Source organism: Salmo trutta, chromosome 6 (genome assembly GCF_901001165.1).
Source record: "Salmo trutta chromosome 6, fSalTru1.1, whole genome shotgun sequence".
NCBI classification, from domain to species: domain Eukaryota; kingdom Metazoa; phylum Chordata; class Actinopteri; order Salmoniformes; family Salmonidae; genus Salmo; species Salmo trutta.
The window spans coordinates 28,903,237-28,915,621 of record NC_042962.1 but is presented as its reverse complement, the minus strand read 5'-3'; the positions used below and the strand labels follow the sequence as shown (position 1 = coordinate 28,915,621).

The 12,385-nt window shown below is 45.4% G+C and overlaps 2 protein-coding genes across 5 annotated transcripts in view; both read left to right on the top strand.

Annotated features, from left to right (window-relative positions):
* The window catches only part of acad11 (acyl-CoA dehydrogenase family, member 11), a 54,363-nt gene that overhangs the window by 12,612 nt on the left and 29,366 nt on the right, over positions 1–12,385 (top strand). The gene's annotated exons all lie outside the window — the stretch shown is intronic.
* LOC115195816 (uncharacterized) lies at positions 7,915–10,017 on the top strand. Its single transcript, XM_029756090.1, has 2 exons — positions 7,915–9,852; positions 9,944–10,017. Exons 1-2 carry the CDS (start codon positions 7,915–7,917, stop codon positions 10,004–10,006), a joined length of 2,001 nt encoding a protein of 666 aa, XP_029611950.1. The 3' UTR covers positions 10,007–10,017.

Sequence of the window (12,385 nt, the reverse complement as noted above, 5' to 3'; positions counted from 1 at the left end):
TTATGAGTTTGAAATGCAGCCACTGATTTGAAGTGGATTTAACAGGTGACATCAATAAGGGATCATAGCTTTCACCTGGATTCACCTGGTCAGTCTATGTTATGGAAAGACCAGGTGTTCCTAATGTTTTGTACACTCGGTGTATAGAGATATATTAATGCATGGCTCTAGGGTAGAGAGTGTGCCTGTCATACAGAAATAGCATTTGATATGTCCACTGAGCAGGGGCTGGAGCCACTCTCTCTTCTGCTCCTTAATACCACACATGTGGAGGACCTCCATGCTTCCCATCTCTACAAAGGCAAACAACCATAGACCTAGGAAGTATCCAATGACACCATCACATCACAAAAATATTTTGCAACTGGTAACATAACAGCAACCAGAAAATGTTGTAACTCATAACAGAGTAATTACATTCATATGAAACATGATTACCAGTATGGTGTATTAGACCTGCCCGTACGAGCAGCGCGAGCTTCCTTTTTTTTGCGCGAGTGAAGTGAGTTCGGAAAAACGGAAAGTATACATCTTAGAAGTAGTTTTCACATACAAACTTTATATGTCCGAACTCAAAATCAAATACGCATCACACAAATAAAAGGGACGTTGTTGTAGAACGTTTACGTCGGCGATGTTCTGCATTGTGTCTATGAAAACAGGGATATTAGGGAAATCATTCTTCTTGCAGAATGTTGAGAATGAACCATTTTCCTTCGTGACCCAATTACAGAGAAATAGGGTGCGTCAAATGGCACTATGTAGGGAATGTGACACGGTCATAGTCATTCAATGACGTCAGAAGGGATGGTAGTGGGCCTTGTGTTCTTGCAAACACAGATGTTGTTTTCATACGTCTTAATTGGTGGGTTGGGACACGAAATGAGTCCCTTTTTTTATTTTCAATTTTGCGTCCCTTCTGATATTGTAAGTAGAAATTGTGCACGAATATGACACGTTAAAAGCCTGTTATATTAAAGGAAGTAGTTTTTCATATTGACCACATGCAAAATTCTATAAAATCGATTTTTTTATATGAACAAAGACTTGCTAAAGTGCTACAATTCAGCATTTTGACATGTCCCTCTGTGGCTTCTAGGAAGATTTTATCCCACTTAACCCCAACATTTCTCCTTTGTTGCTTTGCCTCATTTCTGAATTGTGTTATTAATTCCATGAGATTAGTGACTCATTTTAAAGTTACAAAAAACAACCTGTTCCTCATTTTAAGGTCACGCCAGTTACGTAATCGCAAAATGATAGTGTAAAAGCAGGTGAGCTGGTTTTTCTCTTTTTGGCAATTTTCTGGTGTTTTGTGGTGGAAAACTGAGTGGGTCAAATCAAATGTATTTATATAGCCCTACTTACATCAGCTGATATCTCAAAGTGCTGTACAGAAACCCAGCCTAAAACCCCAAACAGCAAGCAATGCAGGTGTAGAAGCACGGTGGCCCGGAAAAACTCCCTAGAAAGGCCAAAACCTAGGAAGAAACCTAGAGAGGAACCAGGCTATGAGGGGTGGCCAGTCCTCTTCTGGCTGTGCCGGGTGGAGATTATTACAGAACATGGCCAAGATGTTCAAATGGTCATAAATGACCAGCATGGTCAAATAATAATGATCACAGTAGTTGTCAAGGGTGCAACAGGTCAGCACCTCAGGAGTAAATGTCAGTTGGCTTTTCATAGCCGATCATTTAGAGTATCTCTACCGCTCCTGCTGTCTCTACAGAGTTGAAAACAGCAGTTCTGGGACAGGTAGCATGTCCGGTGAACAGGTCAGGGTTCCATAGCCGCAGGCAGAACAGTTGAAACTGGAGCAGCAGCACGGCCAGGTGGACTGGGGACAGTAAGGAGTCATCATGCCAGGTAGTCCTGAGGCATGGTCCTAGGGCTCAGGTCCTCTGAGAGAGAGAGAGAGAAAGAATTAGAGAGAGCATACTTAAATTCACACAGGACACCGGATAAGACAGGAGAAATACTCCAGATATAACAGACTGACCCTAGCCCCCTGACCCATAAACTACTGCAGCATAAATACTGGAGGCTGAGACAGGAGGGGTCAGGAGACACTGTGGCCCCATCAGATGATACCCCCGGACAGGGCCAAACAGGCAGGATATAACCCCACCCACTTTGCCAAAGCACAGCCCCCACACCACTAGAGGGATATCTTCAACCACCAATTTACCATCCTGAGACAAGGCCGAGTATATCCCACAAAGATCTCCGCCACGGCACAACCCAAGGGGGGGGCGCCAACCCAGACAGGAAGACCACGTCAGTGACTCAACCCACTCAAGTGACGCATAACACGTCAACCCTCTTACCCATACATAAACAGCCTAGAAATGTTTTAACAATTTAAATTGCATTCAATTGCCCCTCCCTGTTGCACACAGCAAGCTTCCAATATAACAATAACATGGCGTGTACCCTTCAGAGGGACCAAGACCATTACATCATCCACGGCAGGAAGTGGTGGCGAGCAGTGGTGCGTAAACCTACATGTTTATTTCACTAACTTACTCCATCTTGTTTTTAATTATGTTTTGATTTATAACTCCAGCAGGAGACTGGAAAAGCGGGAAAGCCTATCAATTCACTTATACCAAAATAGACCATTAACACGCTTAAATGAGTCACTAATGAGAAGGGGGGAAAAATAGAATTAAATGTCTCCCAGCTTGAAGCGCTCGCTCTCTCTCTTTTTCCCTCTTTCTCGATCTCTCTCTACGTTGCATGGGTGGAAAAATCTGAAAGGCCTATAAAGTAAACTGTGACTCATTTCAACAATGCTCTAAGAGCCTGAGAGCAACTACTACCCAAAGCAGGGCTTATTTTCATCGATCTACCCAAACAGACTTGAGTTAAATCAGAGTGGGAACACCCTCTGAGCCCACATGAGTCATAGAACAGGCAAACACTGTATTTCCACTAATTACCTAATGTTGGATTCAGTTTCATTTTGAATGGGATAACATGAGATTTACGGGCTGTCGCGGTCATGACTTTTTGTCAGCTGGGGATTGTCATCCAAATAACTGCCTGTTTTTTTGTTTTTTTTGTATCTCCAGCTTCCACGCATAGCCTACAAGCCACTGATGCGGACCTTTGGAACATCTTCAAGTCTAATAAATCTATCTAATATAGCCTACACCATCACAATAAATCCATTATTTATATGAAGAGAATGTAGCCTATTTCAGAAGAACAGAATAGCATATTCTGAGTCGTCCTTATGTTAGGCCATGACTGGGTTTATAAGAACACACGTTTCACTAGGCTCTGTGGGCTATGGGCTCTCTAACTGTGTTCCAGGGGTCTTGAGCCTAAACGGCTACGTTTGGAGTTATTTGTCAGAACATATAGCTCTGAGAGCTAGGCTACATAAAGCATGTGACTATGATTTGAAAAAGTTGCAAAAAAAATGATGCACTGTTTCTTGCCTTAGACTGCACACGCTGGGCATCATTCACAAGTGATAATATTCTCACCCATCAGACTATTCTCAATGTAATCTTGTCTACATATACTTGGGCCATTATAATGTCATCCGTATGCACTTGAATAGCGAATGGAGGACGTTTTCCCCGCCGTTCATTTCAGCCACTCCTAATGTAAAGCGAAAGAACGTGCCTAATTTTAGGAAAGTTGAGAAATAAATATAGTAGGCCTAGCCTATAGAAGGCTGAAGGGATCTTCCTCTTTTTGATAGAGTCCTTCAAAACTCTGTTTTCTCACGCAATTGCATAGCATAGCCTATAGAAATGTAGCGCAACTTCGGTTTATGGAAACACTTTCATTCCATGGATTAACTATCTATGAGGAGCTGGCTCTCGCTGCGCAACAGGTGATCCTATTGCGCTCACACTCTGAATGGCAGGGCTGTCATGAAGTGTTTCATTTGATTTTCGATAGCATTTGCATTGATGTCAGTGTGATTAAAGGGACAATAGAGCGCTGAGCGCCGGTATTAGGGACTGGCCGATAGCAAGTTTGGTAAGCTACTAATGACCGTCAGAGCTCAGTTTTGGAGAAGCCTAGTTACTGTGACTCAACGGTCATGTGGGCTCCCGAGTGGCGCAGCGGTCTAGGGCACTGTATCTCAGTGCCTGTATGTCACTGTATCTCGAGGCATCACTGTAGACACCCTGGTTCGATCACAACCGGCCGTGATTGGGAGGCCCATAGGGTGGCGCAGAATTGAACAGCGTCGTCCGGATTTGGCCGGAATAGAATAACTAATCATTTGTTCTTAACTCACTTACCTAGTTAAATAAAAAATATGGAATTTGACTGCGGTCACTCCAGACTGCCGGACTGCGGTAATACGTTCACCCTAATAGCCATACGTTAAACGTCTGTGGGTTGCAGTTGTCATTGTGGTGTGACAACAGAGAAACCACCATCAAATTGCTGGTTCACTATAGTGGGGGAAAAAACGAACCTGTTGTAAAATAAATGTCATTTATTTTTGGAGTTCCTTTTCCCCTGTCACCATAACTTTTGTTGTGTTTGTGTATGCATGCCGGTAGATGTTGCTAGCAGACGTTCTCAGTCACTGTCCGATCTAGGACATTCCAGATGTTCCTTGAGTTACAAAATGTGGTTTGAGGCCTTTTTCATAACAACATTTCTACATGGCATCGAACATTGGCCTGTTGTATTCAGTATCGGCACGGAATTTATCCTTAACAAGACTGTCTAAACCTAGCGCATGTTGTCTTTCAGTAATTCAATCTGAGAGGAGTTTAATATTTATGGTCCTGTGTGGCTCCTTTTCATAGAGCACATCGTCTGCATCGTGGGTTCAATTCCTGCTGGGGCCACCCATATGTAAATGAATGCATGCACTACTGTAAGTCGCTTTAGATAAAGGGTCTGCTAAATGATATTTTATATTATTGTGTTGTCCATATATCTGTGATTCATCAGTACATTCTGTGCATTTTATCGCACAACCATGCCTTGTTTTCCGGTTGCTTCTAATGCCAGAAACAATATAGTCTCCCCAAGTGATCTATTTAGTCATTCATATGTGGTGTGTATCAGACTGTGAAACACCAGTGCATCCCAAATGGCAGTGCATTCCAAAATGGCGCCCTAGTCCCCATATAGTGCAATACTTTTGACCAGAGCCCTATTGGCCCTACTGAAAAGTAGTGCACTATATTATATAGGGAATAAGGTGCCATTTGGAATACAAGCACTATGGGATGATGCCTCTTATGGTATGTTGAGTTTCATCAACACTTATCACGCTCACAAGTCGACAACATCAAATTGACTGTGCATGTGTAGTAGAGTTAAAATGGTTATTCCAGCAAACTTCAAATTATTAGAATAGTACACAACGCAGAACAGAACAATCAGGTTGAGGGTCAGTGGCCAAAGCCCGCGAACAGGAATATTCCAAGTTCAGACAGAAGGGGGGAGTCAGATCGCCAGGAACTTTACTTTTGGTTTCTAATTTTAATTGTTGCGCTACTGGTGATGCCTGTTGATGTTAGGTAGGCAGCTACAGTAGCTGAATGATGTTAACATCTTCAGGTTTTGTTTCATTAAATGTATTTTATTTTATCTGGGTGCTTACGTCACCTACTAACACCCTGGTACTACCCTTAGCTCCCGCTCTCCTCAGTCTGAGAAAACACTGAGAGAGAAAGGTACGGGTTGCAGATTACTCCTTTGTAGAAGTCCGTAACGTGAAATAAATAAAACGTCCCAAGGTTAATGCTGTAGATATTGTTATAAGGGGATGTGAGACTATCGAAACACGTAACTTTCAGAGTTTTATTGTTGTTATTAATATAGTTACAGAGTGCTAAAAGTGTTGCTAGCTAGCATGACTTTCTGTGATGCAGAAGGCTAGTTGAGCTGCCGACTAGTGATGGTGGTGCATTATGGGGGATGTAGTTTTTGCCCTCTAAGGCGATTTTACGTTGTAACTTGTTTGTGTTGCAGTGGTTTTGTACATGAGTTGTTGTATTTTGCTACTATCAACACTGAAAGTACCTAGCAATGTATTGGGGATGTGAGACAGGATATGTGTTTTACCTTTCTTCATGCTCCTGTGTAGAACAACTTGTCAGGCGTTGCATTGGAGACTGATGTGTTCCTGTCCTGTCTTTTCATAATACTATTGCAGGTATGGTTCTATTGTCTAAGAATTAAGATTATACATTCTTTGTATTAAGGACTGGTTATTATTTTATACTATACATTATGGCTTTATGTATGAGTGTGATTGTGAGAGTCTGAGAAAACACTGAGAGAGAAAGAACAACTTGTCAGGCGTTGCATTGGAGACTGATGTGTTCCTGTCCTGTCTTTTCATAATACTATTGCAGCAGATCAACATAAAAGCCTTAAAGACAGCCGTGGTGTCGCTTTTCAATTCTGGGTTCTCCTGTGGTGCATAAGAAACCCGCTACAGATTGGTGCCGTGACCCGGATCAACAGATCAGCTGCAGCAGATCGCCGGGGGACTCCTACACAGAACTGGATCGACATCACACGTTTAAAACATTTGAGGGCAAGGTGAACTTTGGACAATATGTTGCATATGCCTCAGTTGTGTGAGATTACAGAACAGGAGAGAGAAGACATATCAGGTGTTGGTGATAACAATGTACATGTTACTCCGGTTGGTGTTACTGTGAGAGGTTCACAAGGTATGGCCACTGTTGTGGGGCGGGGGGCTCAGTTGGCCAGTATGGGGGAACATAGTGCTAGAGCCAGTCCTCTTAGATACCCAGCAGTCGACACTAGAGTGCCAAGTGTCAGTAGTAGCCAACCAGAGCATGTTAGCAGTAGCCAACCAGGCAACGATGACAGTGAAGAGTCCCAGAAGGCCATAGGGGGTGAAAATGAAAACCGAACCCAATTCCAAGCCCTAGCAGAGTTAGTCAAACAACGGGGCAGTGAAATAGGTCATCAAGTTGCCGCTAGTCTAGCAGGGGCTGGTCCAAGCACTTCCCCTCCCCAACCAATAGTAGAAATACCTGATTGGTCAAAGGTCAACCTAATTCTGAAGTCAGACGTCAGAGAACCACCCCACTTCCGGGGTGATAGCACAGACCGGTGCACAGTGACTGAATGGCAAGAACTTATGCAAGCTTACTTGAAAAAGAAGGGATGCAGTATATCAGAACAGGGGCAAGAAATACAGGACAGACTAATGGGGCGGGCTAAAGACATAGTCAGAATTGGGCTCCGTGGAAACCCTCTTGTTAACATAAGCAGAGATCCTGAAGCCATATACAATATCTTGAGGCAGCACTTTGGAGAGGCAATCTCATCAACAATCCCATTAGGATACTTCTATGAAACCTTACCAAGACAGTCAGAGAGCTGCTTGGATTATTGGGTTAGACTGAACAAGGCAATTGACCTTGCCAATGAGTGCTTGCAAAGACAGGGAAAAAGAGTGGATGACCCAGGTCACGAGGTGACCATGATGTTTGTTAAGCACTGCCCTGATCCGGCACTATATGCCGCTCTTAGGTGCAGGCCTATTGAAAATTGGACCGTTGGAGATTTGCAGGCAATGATTGACAGCCTTCACCGAGACAAACAATCAGCCAGACACAGGGCGCAAAGTACTGCCAAGGTAGAAGTTGTGATGACCCCCGACGCTTGGTGTATGACTCAACAACAAGCAGTCGGTCAAAATAATTCAGCCACACCCACTAACAGTGATCAGGCTCCATTGAACAAAGTGATTTCTCTCCTGGAAAAGCTCCTGTCAACCCAGGAACAAAATCAAAGGAGAACTTCAGCCAGAACGCCACAAACTAATACTGCTGCTGGTCCCTGTAGAATTTGTAAGGCCTCAGACCATTCAACTCAGTCGCACTGCTTTAAGGAGGGGTTATGTTTCAAGTGTCACAGGACAGGCCACAGAGGCTTTGAATGTCCAGCAAGAAAACAAGTTGGAGAGGCAAGTGCCGAGGCTCCCCCTGGCCCCGCATTAAACTAACATGCTCACGCCAAGAGGGGGGCGGTGTGGGCGAACATGTTACACCTCCACAGAACACTACAGATATAAGGACTGGAAACACAATGAAAACTGAGGTGATTTATCCAAAAATAGAGAGTAATGACAGTCTTTTCTATGTTCCAGTAATGGTGCAAGAAATTGTAGAACTTCAAGCTCTGATAGATAGTGGGTCTATGACCTGCACGTTAAGTGAGTCAGCTGAAGACACACTTCTGAGATGTAATGTGATAAAACCAGAGTCTAGAAAGCCAACTCAAGTAGTTCTTGTAGGCTGTGGGGGCAACCAGGCACAGCCTAAGTATGAATATGACTTGAACATTGATCTTTTAGATTGCAAGATGGCAGTGTCTGTTTTAGTTGTACCTGGACAGACAGATGACATGATAGTTGGATCGAACGCCATAAAACACATAATGCAACAGGTTAAGAAAACAAAGTGGTATTGGGACAGCCTCTCCAAACCTGCCAAAGGAGATTCACATGGACTTTTACTCAGCATGCTAGCCAATGTGAACCGTTGGCACGGTGACAAAATACCAGACAAAGTGGGAACTGTAATGCTCAAGCAGAGTGTGACTCTCATGCCTCAACATGAACATTTGGTCTGGGGAAAACTGAAAGAAAAGGTGCCGCTATCAGTCGGTAGTACTGTAGTCATAGAGGCCACTACAGCACGATCTGCACCAAGAAATGTCCTAGTAGGACGCACTGTATGTCCTTTGAGGGGTGACAAGTGGGTCCCCATGAAAGTGATCAACATGTTGGACCACCCTATTATTCTCCGCCGTAACACCAAGTTGGCCGATGTGCACCCATGCCTAGCCCTAGAAGACCTAGAGCTCTATGCCAGCCATGCTGAGAACCCCAGTAAGGTCCAGTCTGCCCTTCAGAATGTCACCCAAGCTGGGGAAGAATGTTCAGTTAGTGGGAAAAGGGCAAAGAAGGAGTATCTACAAAAGTTGGAAGAGTTGGGCTTAAAAGAAGTTGACATAGAGTCCTGTGAAGTGTCTGACATGTGGAAAGGAAAACTAGTGGACCTTATTACTCAGTATGAAGGCATCTTCTCCAGGGACCGACTTGACTGTGGAGAAGCAAAGAACGTCATCCACCGTATCCGACTCAAAGATGAAAAGCCTTTCCGGCTGCCGTACAGGAGGGTCTCTCCATCCGACTACCAGAAACTGAGACAGACGCTGGAGGAAATGGAGGAGCGGGGCATCATCCGAAAGTCCAGTAGTGAGTGGGCCTCCCCCCTTGTCCTGGTTTGGAAGCCGTCAGGAGAGTTGAGAATTTGCACTGATTTCAGATGGTTGAACCAGAGGACAGAGAAAGATGCATACCCATTGCCCCATCAAGCCGATGCTCTCGCTGCTTTGGGGGGGAACTGCTTCTTCAGTACTATGGATTTGACTTCGGGATTCTACAACATCCCCATACATGAAGATGACCGCAAGTACACAGCGTGCACAACACCCACGGGTTTATTTGAGTACAACAGAATGGCTCAGGGGTTATGTAACAGCCCAGCAACATTCGCCAGAATGATGACCTCGATCTTCGGGGACCACAACTACTTGTCCCTCCTGTGCTACTTGGATGATCTCCTGGTTTTCGGGAAGACTGAGCAGGAAGCCCTGGACCGTCTCGAAATGGTGTTCTCCCGCCTTAAGGAACACAACCTGAAGCTAGCGCAAAAAAAATGTTACCTCCTCAGAAAATCTGTCAAGTTTTTAGGCCATATCGTCACGGCAGAGGGCATTGCAACCGACCCAGGAAAAGTGTCTGCAATCAACGACATCACAGCAGCTGACCTGATGGAAAATGATGGGAAAACACCTTCACCCACCAAGGTCAGATCATTTCTTGGTATGGCAAACTATTATTCCCACTTCATTGCGAGTTTCTCAGGTTTAGCCAAACCACTGTTTCGTCTGATTGCAGGACAGAAAAGTAAGCGGAAAGGAGAAAAAGGAAAACCTCATGGCACGGCCCATAAACGTCTGAAACCTGAAGACTGGACTTCTGAATGTGGGGAGGCGCTGGAGAAGCTAAAAGCTGCTGTCTCCCAAAAAGCCGTGCTGGCTCACCCAGACTTTAACAGACCATTTCTCCTATCAACAGGTGCATCAATTGATGGCTTAGGTGCAGTACTTAGCCAGACATTTGAGGGTGAGAGTAGACCCAGACCAGTAGCTTTTGCAAGCAAGACTCTGTCGAGGTCCCAGTCCCGTTACCCAGCACACAGATTAGAGTTCTTCGCTCTTAAGTGGGCTGTGTGTGATAAGTTCACCCATTGGCTGAAGGGGAATAGATTCACAGTCCTAACAGATAACAACCCCCTGACATATATAATGACGAAACCAAAGCTAGATGCCTGTGAGCAGCGGTAGGTCTCTAAACTGGCCCCCTTCGACTTTGACTTGAAGTACATCCCCGGGCCCCAGAATGTCCCAGCAGACCTGCTTAGTCGACAGCCGTTCGTTGGAGCTAGGAAGGCAAGTGAGTTCCCAGAGTATGTGACTTCAGAGTCCATCCAGGACGCATTCAAACTGTCAGTCAATATCCAAGGTGGTGAGATCCTGGCTCAAGTCTCTTCTGAAGGAGTGAAAGCAGTTTTGGAATCCTGTCTGGAGTGGGATGCGAGTGTGCCAGTGCGCAAATTCCAATTAGCCCAGTATTCTGCCAGCATCCTTCAGCATGAAGGGGGAGTGGCTACTCTTCCAGTCCTTTCTCCTGATGTGATACGGAGAAAACAGAAGGCGGATCAGGTGCTGGCCCGAGTGGCGTACTTTGTTGAGAGGAGGAGGAGACCTTCGCGGAGAGAGAGGGCTCATGAGACTGCCCAAGTGTTGAGAATGCTGAAGCATTGGGATAAACTCGAAATCAAGGATGAGATCCTCTACCGAAGATCTAAGGACAGAGTTGTCAAGAAGAGGTACCAGCTGGTGGTGCCAGACTCCCTTAAAGCCATCGTTCTGAGGGGAACCCATGATGAAGCCGGCCACCAAGGCCAGACTAGAACACTCCATTTGGTACGTCAAAGGTTCTTCTGGACTGGAATGGAAGGGGAAGTGAAGAAGTATGTCTCCTACTGTAAGCGCTGTGTGGTTGGCAAGACAATGGAGCCAGAGGCTAGGGCACCGTTGGAATCTATTCAGACCAGCACAGCGTTGGAACTGGTGTGCATAGACTTCTGGTCAGCAGAAGGAAGGGATGGAGAGAGCATTGATGTACTCGTCATCACAGATCATTTTACGAAGCTGGCACATGCGTTTCCTTGCCCGAACCAGACAGCAAAGGTGGTTGCCCAGAAGTTATGGAACCAGTTCTTCTGTGTCTATGGGTTTCCCCAGCGGATACACTCTGACAAAAAAGCAAACTTTGAGAGTCACTTAATCGCAGAATTGCTACAAGTCTCAGGAGTCAAAAAGTCCCATACCACTCCATATCATCCTATGGGCAACGGTCAGACGGAAAGATTCAACCGCACGCTCGGAAACATGGTCCGATCATTGCCAGCGAGAGCAAAAGAAAGATGGCCCCAGATGATACAGACGCTCACCTTCTCGTACAACTGTACCACACACGAAACGACAGGATTCGCACCGTTCTTCCTGATGTTTGGCCGAATTCCACGGCTGCCAGTGGACATCATGTTTGGAAGTACCCTGAAAAACGAAGACGTGTTGACTAATGACGAGTATGTTGACTCGTTCCAAAAGGACCTGCGAGAGGCTGTCAGGATCGCTCAGGCCAACACCACTGAAGCTCAGAAAAAGCAAGCAAGGCAGTATAACAAGAGAGTGAAGGGTACTGCCCTGGAGATTGGGGACCGAGTTCTCTTGGCAAACCGAAAGGAAAGAGGAAAAGGTAAACTTGCCGACTTGTGTGATTCAACAGTCTATGTGATCACATGGAAAGACCCGTCTGTGCACATCTACAGAGTCGAAGATCCTACTACCAAGAAGAGTAAAGTAGTTCATCGAAACTTCATACTGCCAGTGAACTTCCTGCCGGTGGGACAGACAGACGAGATGTCCACAGTAGCCTCTACTGCTTCAGAGGAGGACATAAACGCAGACAGCGGTGACGAAAGACCGGTATTCGATATGGATGAGGATTCAGAGGATCGAAGGACTGCTGTCTGGATTCTCGAGGGCCAGAACCCTGAGGGGCCCACGGAAGCTGAAGGTCAAAAATCTTCGGGACCGGAAGATGGCGTGAACATGAGAGATGCTGCTCCTCAAAGCCCAGCGAAGGACATGATCTCAGGACAAGCAGCTAAATCAAGCACAGGAAGCTCCTCAATGATGCCTGGTGATGATTCAAGTGATCCTTCTGAAGATGACACAAGTAGAGAAGCAACGTCAGTGAGCAGTCTAG